This window comes from Poecilia reticulata, linkage group LG22 (assembly GCF_000633615.1).
Source record: "Poecilia reticulata strain Guanapo linkage group LG22, Guppy_female_1.0+MT, whole genome shotgun sequence".
Classification (NCBI taxonomy): domain Eukaryota; kingdom Metazoa; phylum Chordata; class Actinopteri; order Cyprinodontiformes; family Poeciliidae; genus Poecilia; species Poecilia reticulata.
In genome coordinates this window covers 13,029,029-13,048,776 of record NC_024352.1, presented here as the reverse complement: position 1 = coordinate 13,048,776, position 19,748 = coordinate 13,029,029, and the positions used below count along the sequence as shown (strand labels likewise).

Here is a 19,748-nt window from a genome sequence, read left to right as displayed (position 1 = left end):
ATTCAACGTGAGAAAATTCATACAAGTTAAACAGGGGGAAACGCATACTTTGAGATGCAAGGACTCTAAACAAGATTTTGTTTGAGTTGGTTAAGTTCTTCTCCGTGGTATACGTCCTAATTTTCCCAGGACTTATTCTGCTGCTGCTGGTATCAGGAGCACCTCATCTGCTAACCCCCCTACCACCTCTTCCTCTCGGTTAGCGGTTCTCAACCTGGGCGGTTCCGCCCCCCAGGGGGCGTTCAGAAGACGGCAGGGGGCGCTGGCGGACATTTTTACAAAATGGGGGCGCTGGGATGCCTTTGGGGGGCGTTTGGCCGAAGGTAAACTTTACACCTTAAATGCACAACAATGCCAATTTAGACTTTGAGCAACTTGGTAAAACTGTATTGTGTAACATTAAACCATGCTTGGCTGCAACGGTATCGATGGCAGCTCTTCTTCTTCTCTTCAGTGTTTGTTAGCTTCTGTTAGCTTCTTGGCGCAGCTCCGTTCTCCTGCTACTGTTAGCTAAAATCACGATACCCTCACTGTGTATMCCTCTGAAAAATGAACCCATTTAAATAAAGAAATCAAGAAATCCCTCCATGGGTGAAACCGTCATTTTATAGCGTTAACACCGGTGCTGTAAGTGGTCCGGTATGAAACGGGGGTGATAKAACAACACAGCACTTTTAAATTTCAATAATCAGAATGCAGAAATTGTTTCTGTTGTTTTAAAAGGTTTATGTCAGTCTGTCTTTTCCTCATCGATACTCTTCCCGACCGCCCTGCGCCTTAGGGGCTTAAAAAAAAGACGTTCACATTGCGCAAAACTCTGAAACAGGAGAAGCGGGACATAAAACGGAGCGACSAACTARATGTGAATTATGGCATAAAAACAGAGAATCCGACGCTGAACAGTGAAAAATCAACACATGATGTGAAACAGATCATGTGTTGATTAGGCGGCGCAGCAGGTGATGAGATTACTGATGATGAGCGTCAATAAACGATAAAATAAATGTAGCAACAGGAAAGAAACTAAAATGGACATAGCAATAAACCAAGAGAGGATAATACTAATCAAATGAAACTAAATGGAAATGAATGAAGAACAAAATACAAGAATAAACTAAGAAACTAAAGTAAATACAGAGGAATAAACTGGTATGGCAAGACCTTCGGAGCAATAATTGATACAGAGGACTGTATGGCAAGAATAAACAGATACTATTTCCACATAAAAGGTAAAATAATATTGTTGAAATGCCATGGGTTTGTTGAGACCATATCTAGTACTGAGAATAAATATGTCTTACAGACATAACAGTAAAGAACTGATCACTTATTTATGTTTTTAATTAGAATTGATATTATTTATTTCTTCAATATTATTTTTCATGTCGGTGTTAATGTCATGAGACGGATGACTCCATGACACTTTCAATTTGACTCATTAGGATTTGATTAAGAACCAGGTTTGTTCTTTGTCATTTCTGTCCAGTAAAACTATTAATCTATATAAAGATAGACCAATAGATATATAAAGATATAATCCATGTTTCTGTCTCATGTTTGTATGGCATTAAAAGGATCTGGAACTTTAGTTTTTCCAATGAAAGCTCTGGTTTGCACAATAAATGCCATGTGGGTGAAGTTTTATGAATGATACTCTGATGTCCCATTCTCCTGAAGGCAGCAAGGAGCTGCTCCACCAGAAACTGACAAACACTGAAGAGAAGAAGAGCTATGATTAATGTAGTTAAGGTTCTATCCATGTTTTAATGTTGCAGAGCTCAGTCGTTTTGCAAATAGATCAAAGTTTAAACTGGCATGTTGTTCATCTTTTATCTGGTCATTTTGTGCAAGATTTAATAACTAGAAAATGGCACAAAATAAGAATAATTGTTTCCACTCTGATTGGCTGCTGTTAGGCCTACCAATTTTAAGTTGAACGTTCATTAAATTTTTCGTAGACGCCTGTGAAAATATCTATTCCCATGGCTTTTTTGTTCTCTAGAAAATTATTGTGATGATAAATACAGAAACAAGCATAAAAATCAAAACATCTACAATAGTGATAGTAATATTAATGATAAAATAATGGTCAGTGAAAGTAGCCTGCAAATTCTTTGGTGGGGGCGGTGAGGGACCTGGATAAAGGCTAGGGGAGCGCTGGGCCGAAAAAGGTTAAGAAACACTGCTCTAGGTAAAGGTCACTCTCTGACCCTGATGCTAAAAACCAAGAACCTGCTTGTAATGAAAAGCAGCTGCAGGGTTAACAGCAGGACATCTGGGGTGAATCACTGCAAGAAAAGTATGGAAATCTTGGGAAAAATGTTATACTCTGAACCACATGTTATTACAAGTTGGGGAAAATATGATTAAAAAATCCAAAAAATGTCAGGTTCTCTAAATTCACAGTTATGGTTCTTAACCAGAAAGAGGTGGATTTTGCCACACTGGTTGTGAATCTTTCTGTCCCACAAGCAGAGGTGTTCAGTTATCTTGGTTTCTTGCTAAAAGGTGATGGTGTCACCTTGTTGTTTCTCAGAAGATTTGGAGGCATAATGTCATAAGAAAAAGTTTCTGTCCTGGTGAAGAAAAAAATCAGAAGACTTTGTCGAACTTGTAAAAAGTGGTTTCTCACAACCACTTTCCCCTGTGGTTGTGAGATATGGATCATGGCCAGTAGAACACGATTCTGGTTGCCATCCTGTGGACCCAGTGTGAGACTGGCCCAGAACCACATACAGAGACGGCATAATGCATTGGGATCCATCAGAATGAGATGGGTAGTGTTGATGGGCAGAGTAATGTCCCCGGACCTGTTACTCATCGCTTGGCAACTGTACTTTTAAATCCATATTACCTATGATTTATGAATGGATATAGAAAGAAACCCTAGATCAACATAAAACGTGACTATGACAAAGATAATATGCTTAGAATTGAGCTTGGCACATAAAAAAAAAACCAAACTAAAACCCAAAAATGAACTCTGCCATGACGGCATATGCTGGGTTCCTGCTTGCTGAGAGCGCTGCACTCTGCTGTCAGGAGCAGAATCGACGCTGCAATCTAGTCAAGTGTCAGTAGACTGTCATCAAGGATGAAAAGGAGGCATTTCCATCAAGTGTTCATTTTTGGAGATTGAGAAGCCACATAAGACCACAAATGATGTAAAATTGTGTGACGCAGAAGGGATCCAAACTCCCAGACGTCTTCACTGGAGATTTATTCTACTTTCTCTGCTTAGTGAAAAATTTAGTGACTTTGAAGTAGTTTTGAGCTAGACTACATTTTAAATTTGTTTTATATGACTTATGGGCTGAGTGAAAAGAGAATATTTAAATATGGTTCCATCTGTCTGTATGGATGGTTGCAAACTGGTTGCATTTTCTTTCCATATAGTTGGGAATTCTCGGAATCAGCCGAGCACTTCCACTGCCAAGTAGTTAATAAAAAACAAAAAACATGTTATTTTATTGTCTTACTCCAGGCAACAGCAGCATACATTTCCAAACAACCTTGGTTGCTCTTGTTCCTACCAAATAAAATCTGTCTAGACCTCCAAAAACTACTTGACCCTTTAGAAACACAGAAATGCCTTATAGATTTACATCTAAAATAATATTATCCAACCAAGAAGTCTGTTTCTGTGAGACATGTCTCAAAAGACGAGATGAAGGACAAGAATGTTAGATTTGAAGATTTTTTTATTTTTTACATTTTAGCAAACATGTCAAATCCTTTCTAAAGTTCTTACTAAAAGCAAAAATTCCAATCAGATGTTTTCATCTCCAAATTCCCTATTTTACCTGACTAAAAATTCCAGGATTCATCAAACAAATTTGCTATGAATTTCTGGTAGATGGTTGTCAGAACCTAAATATTAATAATAGACTGTAAGAAGGTGGGAAGGTTGGGTAAAATATAAAAAAAAAAATGAGAAAGAACGGATGGATGCTATTTCTTAATACTATTACACCTTTATTTATTTGTAATTGTTTTGGTTTAGGCCATTAAGAACAAATTTGGGTGTAATCTTCTGAATTTTAATCGTGTTTACATCGTGCCTCCCTAGGAGACCAGATACAAAGACGCAAGCGAGGCCTTTGACAGCGGTGTCGACGGCCTGACTGCTGACACCAGCTCTCCCTCCCAGGTTTCCAGCCTCCTGTGGTTCCCCGGAGCCTCCAGAGCTCAGTCGTCAGGAGCCATCCACCAGACAACCAGCGACGCTGTCCGCCAGAACATCTACGAAAACTTCATGAGAGAGCTCGAGACGGGAACCGGAACAGGAGGGGGCGACAGGAGAGACCCATCGACTGGAACGGAAGGAGACGGAAGCAGCAGCGAGTCGGCCGAGGGCTCCATGGAGGAGCTGGACCTTTTGTTTGAGAAGGAGCAGGGAGTGGTCAGAAGGGCGGGGTGGCTGTCCTTCAAGGCCCTCGTTACCCTGCACAAGGACAGGAAGCTGGAGTTGGTGACCCGACGCAAGTGGAAGCACTACTGGGTGACTCTGAAAGGTAAGCCTCAAACTCGTGAGTTTTGACTTGATGCTGAAAACGTGAGTTGGAAGAAGCCGAGGAGATTATTCTAATGTCCTTTCTGAAACGTTGCTTAGCTAAGCACAAAAGGTTGCTGTTTGCTCTCAATCAGGTTTTTTACTCTCGTTCCGGATCAGTGAGTCACAGTTGACTTAAAGTAACTTTTACTGTAAATGCTGTTAGGAGAATTATGTTGATGCTTTAGGCCGCTGGGATAAAATCATTCAATAAAATGTATGTGTGCTTTCACTATTATGATAATAGAGGAAAAATCTTGTAGGAAATGAGAGGGTGTCAACGAAGCTTATTTTAACCTTTCAGAGGACATTGTATTCCTTTAAGAAAGGTTCTCTAGACTTTAGCATATGCAAAGAGTTCGCTGAACATCTTTCCCCCCCCACACACACACAGGGTGCACATTGTTGTTCTATGAAACTTATGGGAAGGGCTCTACAGAGCAGGAGCTGTCACCCCGCTACGCCCTCTTAGCCGAAGACAGTGTCGTCCAGGCTGTCCCAGAACACCCCAAGAGGGAGAACGTCTTCTGTTTGAGTAACTCATTTGGAGACGTCTACTTGTTTCAGGTAAACCCTTAACTTTTAGTCATTACTGCATGTGCGTGTTACTCTACAGTAGTGTAATAGAGACGTACATTTGTCCAATAGCAATTTACACCAGCTTCCTGTTTCTTTGCTTACTTCATTTTGAGTGAAGTATTATTGTTAACACTATTAACAATGATAGTGTTCTTATTGTTAACCTTTTGCTACTTAGATTAATGAAATTTGGTGATTTCACTGAAATATGGAGTTTATAGCTTCCTGACCTGCCAGTTGAGGCCAGTCTCAAATTTGACCTTTTGCACCAGCAGATTTCTCAGAGCATTGCTGATCTTTTCACATTGTACTTACACCAGGTTGCAGATACATTAGAGTATATGAGAATTGGATTATGAGTTAAGTCACTGTCATTGAAAATGACCTTCAATTAATTTCTGAGCCAATACTTTGTCTCCTGGACACTTTATTTCAGTAAAATTACAGGGGACATTTATGCTGATGCTTTCTGATACTGGTGCCAAATATCAACCAGTCTTCCAGTGATCCTTCCCAGCCTATCTTGGACTTTTTTTTTTTCTTTTTAAATAATGCAGCCAATAATGCACTAGCCATTCTGCAACATTTATTACCCTGCTAATTTTGAACCTCGTCGCTAAACTGAACGTCAGCCTTAAAGCCTCATCGCGTCCACTTCTCTTTGGTCATCTCAGGCCAGCAACCAAACGGATCTGGAGAACTGGGTGACGGCCATCCACTCAGCCAGCGCCTCGCTGCTCGCCAAGCGGCAGGGAAAGGAGGACACGGTGCGTCTGCTGCGGAACCAGGTACGCACGCTGCTGCAGAAGATAGACATGGATGGGAAGATGAAGAAGATGGCCGAGCTCCAGCTGACCGTAGTGAGCGACCCCAAAAACCGCAAAGCTATTGAGAACCAGGTGAGTCGAGAGGAAAATATAAAAAGAAGTATTTTTTGTACTTCAAAATGTCCATCTATGAGAATGAATCAGCCCGCGCAGGTGAGGATGGAGTGTGTGTGCTCTACTTGTTTTTCCCGATTTGGCGACTGTGGCGACAGGTCTGTGCGCTTAGTTTTAGTCTGTGGGTGGTTAAAGTGGCCTGGATGCATCAGGTCCCCAAATGCATAGCTAGGGGCTCAGGGGAGCTGCTTGTTCCTGGAGCATCAGATTGGGATTCCAGATGTTTTCTGGTAATAGGCTCTCAACATGCATTATCCTAGTCCTCCTCCTCGAACAGCCTGAAGGGGAAAATCCAAAGCACTGAGTGCTGTGCTGTAGCCTACATACAGCAGATTACAGAGAGGCAGAAAAAGACCCATAGTTTAACCAGAATTCTTTTTTTTTTTTTTTTTTTTTTTTTTTTTTACAAAAAACTACTTTTAGCTGACGAGTCAGGCTGCTTATTTTCACAACTTGCAAGTCATATCAAATGATTGACATTCTGCAACATTTCTGCTGATGGTGCTTAAAATAAAAAAAGCAAAACGAAGTGTCGTAGTTATTATAAAATGAATAAAAATCTAATCTTGCATGATGTATTCTCAACAGCTCACTGCAGGCATAACCATTAGAGATGTCACTGCCTGACTACCACCAGGCCGCCTGCACTCACGTCTGTTTCCAATTAGCCGGCATGCCACCGCAGAGAGACAAGCCGGAGTTGGAGTGAATGATAGGGTCAGAAGTGGTACAGGACAGGACTCTGATAAAGGCGCCTTGAGGCTGATGATAAATTTAAGTTTCAGCGGGGTTGTCGAGCACCGACAGGGCACCACTTTGATGTCCCTTCCTACCCCCACACCCGTGTCTGCTCCAATCAGTGCCAGCAGACCTTGTTTGATGTTGCCCTTTCCCACCCCTGCCCCCTCCACCCGCAACACATGAACACACAAATGCCCATATGCACTAACACACCGTGTGATCAGGTTTCACTAAAAGAATATTCATGCATTCAGGCTTTTGCAGATATTAAAGCAGAGAACAAGAAAAGTCAAACATCTGGTTACAGAAAAAGTTTTCCAGACTGAAGCTTTGGGTCGATAATCACTTCTGAAAGACAGCCAGGTGGGCTTAAACTTAAATCAAACCTGCTTCATTCATGAAGAAAAAAAAAAAAAAGCACACTTTAGCAAACATTCTGCACAACTACTACACTCCTGGCATAAATCATCTAAGAAATTTTACACACAGAACAGTTCAGGAAAAAAAAACTGAATCATCTAAGAAATTTTACACACAGAACAGTTCAGGAAAAAAACAGACTTTTCTTTTTTTCCTAAATTGGTAGTCAATTTAGGAAAAAACTTGTTTTTGAAATTTGTGCCACACATGTGTAAATAAATGGCAAAACTTGGAGCGATCTTAGCCAATCTAAGCAGGTATGGGCTGCAGCAACATCAACGGTCCTCGAATGCCACCATCCTACTACTTCTGGATGCATCTCTGCTCCAGCACACCCGAATCCATTGGAGGGTTAATAACCCAGAGCTTTGCAAATATTGCTGACATGCAAAGGAGGTAATGCAGACTTTTATTTGAGCAGAGAGGCATCCAAAAGTTGGAGGACAATTGGCCCTTGAGAAGTGGAATTGCCAAGTGACATTAATCAGAGCGTGATGGAAACGAAAGAACAAAAGTATTTTAAAAAAATCTGAAAAGTGAAACATCAATTTTATAAACACTTTTCTCTGACGCCCCTAAAAAAATCCCACTGCAACCAGCTGCAGTCAGAAATCACCATTTATTTATTTCTTTTTTAAATAACTTCGATTACTACAGTTTTTTAAGGCCTCAATGATTTTCTTAGATGGGAGAGTCTGTCAAAATAACAACTATTCGTCTTGGACCCTACAGATGTGATCTTTCCTTCCCTAGCTTCTTAAATCTATTCACTGTTAATAAAGAACAACTGTTTTCAGTTTCTATATTTCTAAAACATAGCTGAGTAAAATTTAAGCACATATCTTTGTGAAATCCACTTGCCTCACAAGCTATTAAAATCTAGGATTCCCTACATATTGAGACCACCTTACCTATCCACAGGGAACCCCCCCCCAAAAAAACCAGACCTTTCGCCACAGTTGACAAGTGGGGCACATAAATCTGGTCCTCAGTGACCAAGTATTTTGCCAGATGTAGTATATTTTCAACAAGAAGAATTCACAGGGTAAGCTGGTCTTTCTGACCTACTTGTTAACTGTGCCCACCTGCGCAGCCACATAATTGTTCAGAGTGCAATAGCTGCACAGTAATTTCACCACAAGGCCTTTGTTCAAGTTGTTTGTTTAAGGTGTTCATAAAATGCCACCCTTTGGCCCTGTTCACAGTTTGCCCCTAATCCCGACGAAGGCATGTTGATGTGAGCAAAACCCTAATGGGACATCGCCGTGGGTCCATTATAGTAAATGAAGTCATAGCGCAGACGAGACCTATTAAACTCGGTTGTTACGGGGGGGGGGTTGTTTTAGCTCGAGTGTTCTCGTTAAAAACCAGTCTCCAGCCAACAAAATGAGCACTTTCCTATAGCTAAAATAACATAACTGTATACGGGCAGTTGTGGTGGAAGTTTATGTGCACGGTCTGTTCAACATCCCCTTGGTTCTCGAGACATAAAACGTGCATTTGGGTTCGCTGCGCACATAGAAATGCCTCTCTGTGAAATATGCAGTCATTTGTCACCAGCAAAACCTCCACCAAGACACGGTGTTACCCGCCACCAGCATCTGCAAGCTATTACACTTTAAACTAAAACACTTGACTGACCCTCCATCTCTTTTGATCCCCCCGCACGCTCCCTTCCCCAAAAGCACTCCTTGTTAAGTCATCACCCAAAGAAGTAATTCGCATAAATCAAAACGTAAGCATTGTTTTTTTTTTTTTCCCCCTTGCCATCAGATTCAGCAGTGGGAGCAGAATTTGGAGAGATTCAACATGGACCTCTTCAGGATGCGCTGCTACCTTGCTAGTCTTCAGGGGGGGGAACTGCCCAATCCGAAGAGCCTGCTTGCCATCGCCAGCCGTCCAACCAAGTCCACTCTGGGACGCCTTGGGGTTTTCTCTGTGTCCTCTTTCCATGCACTGGTGAGGAAGACGACCTCAGAATAGAGACGGACGTTGCTTTGTTGACTCTAGTCCTGACTCTGTGCATTCCTTCAGATCTGTTCCAGGGACGAGGCCACAGCCAGGAGACGTTCGTTGTCGGTGACTTGTGGCCAGCGAAAGAGAAGCATTTTCTCCTCTCTTAAAGGCCTGGACAACCTGACGAAACGGGGCCGGGACAAGAGACCCTCTGTAGCGCAGGTATTACTCGGCACAAAGACGCATTTTAAACGTAATTGTCAACCCTGACACCGTCACATTTTCTGTAAGTCTTGCACTTAAAAGTTGCATCAAGCCTTTGAGTAATACATCTGCATTATCTTGCGAAAGTTTGGACACTTCTTCATTTTGTAACATTAAAACCACAAACTGAGTGGTCCAGTGTATGCTGCTCATCTGAGGATTTGCAGAAACTCTGCACTTGGGTTTCTTTATGTATGAAATGTCCTGGCCAAATGAAAGTTCTTGCCATCGCTAGTAAAAGAACGAGTTCTCCATTCTTGCAGATAGTGAAAAGGCAGTACATTGAATAGTTTAAAAAAAATAATGAAGCACTTTAGGATGACCCGTGATTAATCATCACAGGTCTGAGATGATTAATCATTCCACCTTATCTGTTCAGGAGGAGAATTTCACAAGTATGACCACAGTGTATTAGCATGCAGAACTGATGTGTGGACAAAGTGTGTGTATACATATTTGAGCATGTGCACTCGAGTCAGCCCCTTCCATGTAAGTTGTACCTATTCGTTATGAAAACAACCCGAAACCATGTTGCACTTTTGCTTACTTGCATGTATTTCTGCAGCACTTTCAGCATATTTTCACCCCCCCCCCACCTCCCCCAACCCCATGTGAGCATTTATTAATGAAGAGCACACAGGCTCGCATCTCTCCTGGCTTCTTTCTAAGTCTGAGAGCAAACCTCTCATCAGCATGAACACACGGGAACATTCCTTACCCAGGTGCAGACGGGGAAGTCTATCCTCTCAGGTTAGTAATTAGAGTTGCGCAGGCTGCCTATTTCTCAGTGCTAAATCAGTTATAAATCCTCCACTTGGCGCCCTCAGGGCCACGGACGACACTGAGGAAACACTTATTTACTCAAGCGTTTCATGGACCCCTGAGTTGCAGCTGAGAAGAGTGGGGTACATCTGAATGCCGAGACCTCCATTTTTTTTTTTTTTTGCGCTAACAGGACAGCTACGAGTTAATTATAATCTTTAGGTGAACCTGTACTCCTTACAGCTTGCAGCATGTTCCCTGTCCTCTTTTGCTCCCTCTCATCTATCCCACCACCTGCTGTGTGATATTTATGTTTATGCATTTGTGCACGTCTGTCAGCATCTAGGTACGCTTCCCCCTGCGTTGTTATTTTTCCATGGAGTTCCTGCCGCCGAGCTTAATGAGGCGCAGTTCCATTTTGCTGCGCAGAAGGCCAAGGTGGCGCTGTATCACACAGATGAATTATTAAAAGCTGTGTGTGGTAGATGACATTCTCTGCTGTCTACCCTCACTCCTGTAGACTCCAGCAGCCGGTTGGTGTAAAGGAGCTTAATGTTGTATATAATAGCTTCATAAACTTCACGTTCAAGGATCCAAATCTGATTTGGGGATGAGATTAAACGTCTGGAACAACTTGTGATGAAAACATTTCTTTTTTTAATTAGTTTAAATCTCCTGCTCTCCTGTTTGTATAACTAAGCACTTTGATTTGAATGTCGTAGCTTTTAATGTCTAGTTTTATTGCTGCAATATATTGAAGTCATAAATGAGTGTTGTTGACCAAGTGGGTCATCACAGAGGCGGAGCCTGTGACAGCAACCAATACAGTCTCTCTTCTTACTAAGAATGTCTGTGTAAAAAGTACACTGGCACTTAAATTAAAATTACTAAATTTCTCAGGGATTTCAGTTGTATTTTACACTCCACAATAATAGTAGTGTACTCTTATGCTTTAGTGTGAACTGTAAAAAATCCTGCATTTATTTTGTTCTCAGCATAATAAAAATGAGTATTTTTTTTCCTTTTTGGATTTGAACTGAGACTTCTTGATGAGACAAACTCTCCAGAACACATTTAACTTATTTTTGTGAGATATCTCTGCCTTTCTTGTCCCAAATCAAACATGTTGTCTTCTTATTCCTTACCTCTCCACCCTCTGCATAGGTAATCACTAGAATCTTGTGTTTTCTCTCGCTTTCCCTCTCATCTTTCTCCCCACCCCCGTTTCCAGACCAATTTTCTAACACAAACAGTTCCTCAGAGCATAAACAGAGCGTTACCCAGCAGTCCTTCTCTGACAATTTCCATACTGACTCATCTATGTTGACTAAGCCTAAATCCCATTTACCAAAGCAACGCTCTGCTCCAGAGCCTTGCCCTGAAGTCTCGCTTTTGCCCCTTCCTCCGTCCTTCCTCCTTGGTTACTGTTCCCTCGTCCATCTTAGCAGTGCTACAGTAGGGAGCTTGCTGTTGGTCGGCTGTGGGAAATAGGCCAAGGTCTGAGGATTTGTGGGAGCGTTGGTAAATCTTTCTAAAATTAGACAGTTTACGGCGAAGCGGCACCGTTTACTGCCAGGTTATAAATGTACGCATACTGAGGGGGGAAGAGGAGACGCAATACGAGGCCTCCTGCTACCATAACAGGGACTTGAAAGCTTTCTCTTGGATCGTTTTTGTAGTTAAGTAACTTCATGGCATCGAGTGTCACTTTCATATCAGTTTTAACTGTAGTGTGCCTACTATGACAGAGAGAGTTTAAGGTAATGGATTCGCTACTTGTTTCTTTATCACTAGAGATACAAGTCGCAAATCTCGTTTGCTGCAAGATTCGCAACAAATCTTGCATAAAGCTTATTGTAATGCTGAAATAATTAAACATTGAGCAATCTCTATCACATAAAAAAAATCATGCAGATATTTCCACATGTTACAGTATTTATTCAAATTCAACTCTTTTTAATCAACACTTCAGTTACGGATTGCAACAGGCATTGACATAATTATTTATTTATTTTTTTTAGCATAGCAACTAACGAGGTAAATCTCCCTGCACACATTCTATCCAAAGGGACAGAAGAGCTTATTTTGACTAAACTTTTGAAGGAATGTTTTAACATTTTGTCTCGAACTATTCTTCTAGGGGAAAGGTTAAATATGAGTCGTCTGCTTGACTTGGTAAATGGTAATTGGTTAAAGAAGTGGGAGTCAGTCAAGAAGCGGTCCTGAAGGGGAGAAATAGTGAGGATGCTTGTCCTCTCCTCTCATCTGCTATTGGACCATTTTCCTCTTTCATCTCTCTGCAATTGCTCAGCAGCCAACCCCTGTCTTCACACACACACACACACACGCACACACACATCACATTTCCACCATGCCCCCTTCAAAGGCTACAAAAATCTAGTTTTGAAGCAGTATCAAAGTGTGGTTCTCGCCATGAGTAGTTTTTAATTAACTACCTAACTACCAGCGCTGTGTGCGTCTATTATTGTGTTGCTGATGCCAAAGCTTTATGACTCAGTCAGCATGGTGCCCTTCTGTCTGTGCTTTCTGACCATCCCTACTTTTGACTTTTTCAGGTCTTTGAGAGCGATGCTGGAGGTCAGACATGCATCCTGCCCCCCAGAAGTACAGAGGTGAGTGAGGAAAATGTATTAATTCTGTCCACATACAAGACAAACAACAAGAAAAACATTTCTGTCTTAAACGTGTGGCTCTTTTGGTTTTAGCATCATATAGTCTTAGTGCAGCCACTGCTCTCCTTCCTGGCTTTGATTGCGGGCTGTGTGAAGATATTTTTACACACAAGGTGTTTGCATGTTTGAGGGGATTAGAAAGCGTGCGTGGGTCTGTGTGACTATGTTACTTGTTGAGGTTCAAAGCAAAGACTCCTTTCATGTTTATCTGTAGGTGTCTGCCAGATAAACACAGCAGATCTAGCAGAAGAAGTTCAACATGGCCAAACTAGCACCCTCTTAAACTCTGTTGCGAACTGAGTTTATTAGAGTGTTGAGTGTTTGACAAATGTGCCAATCTGGGGAGACGGGAACAATTGGATAATTTCATAATTGGATCATTTCTGAATGATGCGGGCTACACCGTGGTGCTGTTGCACTGTTGCCTTGCCTGTCATGGGTTTGAATCTTGACCTGGGATCAGGATTCGGACCTTTTTTGTGCTCACAAAGCATGATGTCGCATGTGCACTCTAACAATAGAAATGTACAAAATTGCAAAAACAATATTTCTCAATACTTCAGATTGTCTTGGTTTGGAGGATATCCTTAGACAATATACAGGCCTGAGCAGCTTTATTACTGTACGTGGTTCATCATTGGAGCAATAACTGAGACGTCTGTGTCCCTTCAAGTTATCGTGCTTTAAGGAATAGGTTGAAATGCTGTGAAGTGGTTTTGAAGAATTTTAAAACATATGCTATGGCCTTCTGGATCAAAAAATTTATGTTTTGCAAAATTTACGTTGTGCGAGAGTGAATGGCACAGTTTGCAAACATGCTTTAAATTGAACTTGCATGTTTCCGATGATCTCAGAAAGCCATAGAGTATCTGTCATGAGGAAATAACTCTTGCAGACGTGCATAATAGATACTTTCAGACACGGCAGGATCGGTGTCATGGAGATCATGGGTTAACTCACTGGGTGCTATGATTCATAGTAGGAGTCTGTGGTCAATGTGGCAAGTGTTAAAACTGGCCTCATTTAGGGTCTAGAAAGAGACTGATTATGAAGTGGTTTAGGGAAACAATAAAGGCTTTCATTAGCTCTGAGCTTTAATGCTGACTTTAATGGTCTGGCTTCCTCTTTAGTTAAGCATTTTAACTTCTCTCACATTTCCATAAATGGAAAATCGAAATCTTACAATGAAAATATAAAATAATGGTTAAATCTCAAGTTATTATTTTTGATATGTTTACAGCTGTTTCCTCAGTGTGAAAAAAAAAAAAAGATTTAACACATTAGATTAGAGCAAGTAATTTCTTAATGACTTTGTGTCTTGGTGTACTACTTGGTACTTAAATTCCCCTAAAAAGTCATCATCTTCCATTAATCCTTTCTTTTCAGTGAGGCCAACTTGCGTTGGTGTGAGCAAGTGTTCAAGCTCCATTGTTACTTAAACGGTTTCTCAGAGAGCCGACAAGATATTCCAGCAGGCTGAGGATGTGCAGATGCTGTCTGGCTGTAGCTCGAAGGAAAGAAGCGAGCAGCTCCATGTGATGGGCTTGTCAGCTCTGCTGCCGACTGCCCTCACTGAGAGGTTAAAACTTACTCTGACTGAGATAGTTTCGCTCGTGAAATCCACCCTCCGCCCACTCGTGCTGTCTGCTGAGCAGTGAATTGATATGCTGTGACTGCATAAAAAAATGTCAGGTTTGACAGCTAGCGCCACTTATGAAAGTTCTTTTATACTTAAAAGAGATTTACAACCAGTGCCTTTCTAAAATAACAATCCCTTGATCTTTCTTGTGTTTTGTCACTTTGTAATGATGAATATAATGTTTATTCAGGCCTTATATGATTAACTGTACAGCGTGTAACTGTGACGTTTTCCAAATGAAGGTTTCAAGTACAATTTGACTTTTCTAATTTGATTTTTTTTTTTTTAAAGCTCTTGTTCAGTCTGATTTGATAAAAAGCATAACATTTTCAATGTTTTCTGCAATTTTTCAATTACAGTGATCAGAATATACTTTGAGTAGGCCATTCTACCAAATGCTTAAAACCAATTAATTGTGGCAAGGACTGCTGGAAGGTGAACTTCTTGCCCTGTTTGTAGCCATTTATAGACTCCAGCAGGTTTTCTTCTGGGGTTGCTCTGCATTAAGTGCCTCTCACCTCCACATCAGCTGTAATCCCTGCTAAAGACAAGCATCCCCGCAGCATGACGCTCTCACTACCATGTTGTACTGGGTTGATAACTGCTCCAGGAGATATTCAGAGCTTAGAATTTTGTTTTATGGCCTTAATCCGAACGTTGTTCCTGACCTGTGGTGTGTTCGTTTTGTCTACATGATGCTGTTTGTTAGTGAACAATTGTTAGGTCCCAATAGGTCTGCAGATAATGGATATATTTAAATTTGACTCATGTTATCACCTATTTACTGATGAGATCCAAAATTTGTTTTTCACAAAAAGTACCAAAACAGTACATTGTAGCATGAGGTTTCTAAAGAAACTAAAGGCGAAAAGTTTTGAAGGATATGAATACTTTAACTGAGCACCCTTATATCTATTGTTTTACATATGTTAAGTTTAATGCAGTTTCATCCATTTTCTCTCTCTCTCTTTCTCAGTGGCTGGTTCCCAGACTGAATTAAAAGCAGCTGGACAGATTTTTTCTTTTTTTTCTTTTTTTTCTTCCCTGGCTCTTGACCAGCGTCCCATCACCTCCCATCCATGACATACTGATCCTCTTTGGTTGTCGTTGCCTCTCGGCACACTCCACTAACTCCAAATGCACACATGCAGCTTTAAATCCTAAATTCTGGCAAAGATATTGTCAGAAACATTCAGAGCGTTTTCTGGGTGGCCACTGAAATCACTTTAAGCCCAAGAAATAAGGTGAAGTAAGTAAGTTTGAGTGGAGCTTTTGGAAAATGAAGAGTACACCTTTAAGAACTGTAAAAGATGAAAGTTGCTTTTTTTTTTAGGTCCACTTGTTCTCAGCGCTGTAATATTTGTGCTGCTAAGGGTAACAAGACGGTTGTTTTTGTGCAGTGCCCGTTACTCTGCAGCTCGTAGGGGGAAATGGCTGACTGGGAAATAATTTCCACACTTGAATTGAAACAGTGCATCCACACACACACCACACAGAGCACCTGTTGAAGTCCAGCGTCAAGGCGGGGCCTCCTGCTAATGCTTGGCCGCCATTCATGGAAACAGGCAACCGTCGACCCGCTCTCCAACCATAAATGAGCGTTCAGTGTTGGTCAGCTGTTGGTCAAGCTTGCTGTCGGTAACTGCATTTCGAATTTCCGGTCGCACGTACGTTGCATGTGCGAGGTCGTGATGGGAACCATGTTGCCATGACGCAGAACTTGCTCATCCTTTGTCACCACATTTCACCTCACATCACATTTCGGAGAAATCACTAGTGAATCTTGACATGTTCCCTCTTTACGACAGGTGGGGAGGGGGGGGGAAGGGATTTCATTCATGCACAAACTTCTAAGTTGTCATTTAACCAGAAAAGGAGACAAATGTTTGTATTTTGATGTTCTTGAAAGAGCGTGTGTGTGTGTGTGGGTGTGTGTGTGTGTGTGTGTGTGTGTGTGTGTGTGTGTGTGTGCGCCCCAGCAATGCTCTGAATCAGAGATGTTTGCTTGTCCCTTTAGGCGCTTTGTCTAGCAGGGGAAAAAGGTCTTTTTCCTCTTAAGCTAATTTATCAAACCAAGCAAGCAGCATATGAAATTGACAGACCTCATACACATTGGATAAAAGAAAAGGGAAATAAAAAAAACATCAGACACACACACACACACACACACACACACACACACATCACTCTCCATTTATTGGTCCCATAATGCGTTTGCAATTATCCCCCCTCACTGCCATGTTTCGGTTTAACTTGATATTGTCGGTATATTTGGTGCGGAGCCTTTCCTCATGATCTATGGCCGTAATAATTGTGGCTTTGAGCTGCGATTGTGGTGCCGGCCCCCGACTCCACGACGCAGCAGTGGTGTTTTTTTTCCCTCCAGAGACACAAAGTCTCAACCAAAAGCCCCAAATGGCTGCCTGAGAGGCCGAGCGGCGGGCTAACCCCCCACCTTAATACCCAACTCAGACCTTGCTCCTAATGCCACAAATACTGCAGCTAGTAATTACCTCCAAGATCTTGGAATCTTTTCCAAGCACATTGTCGATGTACATTATGAGCCTTGCAAAAGTATTCATTCACCCTTGAACAGTTTCACATTTTTCATGTTTAAACCACAAACTTGAATGTATTTTATGGGGAGGTTTTTTTATTTTTATTTTTATTTTTATTTTTATTTTTATTGATGGACCAAAATATTGTAAGGGGGAAAAGGAAAAGAAATGTGTGGAATCTTGCAACATTTTATTTATACAGATAATATCAGAAGAGTGTGGCATGCCATTGTATTCAGTTCTCCTGAATCATTACTGAAAATAAAAACAAAAATAAACAGCTGCAGGGCTGCGTCTCTACCTCTTTTGCATTTTATAGATTGAAATTTGACCTATTTTTCTTTGCAAAATATCCCAAGTTCCATCAGATGGGACGTTGTTTCTAACATTTTGTAGATCCAGCTTTATATTTGGGGTTGTTGTCTGGCTGAAACGAAAACCTCTATTACGGTCTCCGTTCTTTTGCAGTCGCCAATGGATTTTCTTCCAGCACTACAGTGTATTTCACATCACTGCCATTTTTCATAGTGGACATGTTAGTTGTTCCAGGTATTTATTAAAAATATTTAGGGAAAATGTTTTTTGTTTTTTTTTCTTTTCCTTCTACTGTTCAGTTATACCCATACTTCCTGCCTACAACAAATGGGTATGATTACTTTATAACACGTTGAGCCTCTATCTGATGTCAGCACCAGCCAGTTTGGCCCTTGTCAATCATCTTGTGTACACAGCTATAATCATGACTATAATGTGCAGCAACTGCCATCTATGGATGTTAAATGAATTTCTGAAAACCTAATTGTTGGACATCTTTGCGCTACTGCTTGATCCGGAGCCAAGCATTCAGACTAATGGAGCTGTATTGATTTGTGTGCTTTGACTCACAGTCACTCCCTCCTCGTTTACCTTTTGTATCTCGTGTTTATCCCTTTATACTTCCTCTCTTTCTAATGCTGCTTATCCTCTTCACTCTGCTTATCCCTTTTGGGACTTACCTTAATTTTTTTCCCTCGTTTTTTTTTCCCCCCACAGAAGCTTAACATGTTGACCAGCATCTACTCCATGTCGCCACCCGATGGGGGCATTTGGGACAACGTCGACGCCGCCTCAGACACGCTGACATGCGTGCGCATGCCGGACGGCCTGACGGTCCAGCTTTCCATCAGAAAACACCAGACAGCCGCCGACCTTCTTTGTGCAGCCTGCAAGGTTGGTTTTCAAAGAAATGACATGTCGCCAGAGTGAGAGGACAGTATTTCTGACAGCTGAAGGGGGACAAAAAAGTGAATAGAAGCAGCGAGGACATTTTGATTTCATTGTGTAGTGTAGGAGTTCATGCAAACTTAATAGGCAAATATAACATTTTGAAGTCATGCAAGCTTTAAATATTGAAAGTATGAAGCATTAATAAATCATATGTGGTTGCTCAATTGTTTTCAAAGCAGTCAAGTCGTGTCAAAAGCACTTTCTGAGCAATGGGTTCGCAAAAAAAAAAAAAAGTGTGTGCAATATAAGGATGATGACGCATCATCTAGATCCTCAGTGTTGGGGGAATTTATTGAATGAATGTGTGAGCGCTTATTGAAAGACAGGAAAAAGGTTGTGACAGTTTTTCTAAAATAAATTTGCTAAATGTGGGTCAGCCAGCACAGATGGCACAAGTGGGGAGTGAACTGCCAGACCACCTGTTTGTGAAAGTTTATCAGCTAAAACAGAAGGGCCGTGTTTTACATTGCAAACCTTTTCATGTCCTGTGTCGGTACAAAACGCCTGCTGATGATTTGCAGGTTGAGTTAAATCAGCGAAGCGCTCTTGGCTTTGCTGAACTAAAAATATTTCTCTGTATCTGAGGTAAATGAAGGAAATGGTCTTTCAGTTCAGCTACTTTCTTTATCAGTATTTTGACCTCCCTTCCAACCACAGCACGATGCTGTGGTCAAACGGACTGACAGTGTTTGAGTGACCTTACGGATGGCGTCCTCAGAATAAAGCTTTGACAGCTATGTTACAAGAATATAGTTAAAACCCCATTAGTAAAATATGATTTTCTGGAGAATATTGAGAATTGCACAATCGCTGCTAGTGTTATAAAGTAAGTGATGCACATGTAGTGCAATCACTTACATGTGATTGCACATGTAATTGCAATCACATGTAAGTGTGATTGCACTTACATGTGATCTGTTGTGCCTTCCTGCGCACAACAGATTAACAGTGGCGGTCACAATGACAACATCAGAATGCTGACAGACTTTTTGTATTTTTTCCTCAGTCGTTTACTGTTGTGGTATATGCCAGCTACTCTTTGCTCGAGTCAGAGCTTTTAGGTCCCTCCATAGGATGCCAGTTTGTTAGGTCTTCAAGCTGTAGTATGTGCTGGAAACCCTATCATCACCGTGTTATCACTACTTTTGCTTTAGTTAGCTTTTTTCATTCATGCTTATTCCATATTTTATTCATGGCAACGAATATAGTTATCATGACCAACAAGCCTTAACACAACTCAGTCAAGTTGTAAAAATTGTGTTTGGTCTTTAAGTAAACAGACATTTAAACTTTGTTGTTAGAGTTGAGCCACAACTTCTGAAGCTTCTGCAGCAGTATTTAAAGTTGCATTGTGCAGGAGTTGTTTAGTTTCCGACT

General features: G+C 41.2%; 1 protein-coding gene across 4 annotated transcripts in view; it reads left to right on the top strand.

Annotated features, from left to right (window-relative positions):
• The window catches only part of tiam2a (TIAM Rac1 associated GEF 2a), a 77,109-nt gene that overhangs the window by 28,944 nt on the left and 28,417 nt on the right, over positions 1 to 19,748 (top strand). For 3 of the 4 annotated variants that reach the window (XM_008399539.2, XM_017302420.1, XM_017302421.1), the window contains exons 4-10: positions 4,070 to 4,514; positions 4,947 to 5,119; positions 5,806 to 6,030; positions 9,007 to 9,192; positions 9,268 to 9,411; positions 12,792 to 12,848; positions 18,138 to 18,314. In XM_008399539.2, coding sequence (XP_008397761.1) covers positions 4,070 to 4,514; positions 4,947 to 5,119; positions 5,806 to 6,030; positions 9,007 to 9,192; positions 9,268 to 9,411; positions 12,792 to 12,848; positions 18,138 to 18,314 — 1,407 coding nt within the window. The remainder of the gene's footprint in view (positions 1 to 4,069; positions 4,515 to 4,946; positions 5,120 to 5,805; positions 6,031 to 9,006; positions 9,193 to 9,267; positions 9,412 to 12,791; positions 12,849 to 18,137; positions 18,315 to 19,748) is intronic. The other variant, XM_008399540.2, reaches the window with a different exon arrangement.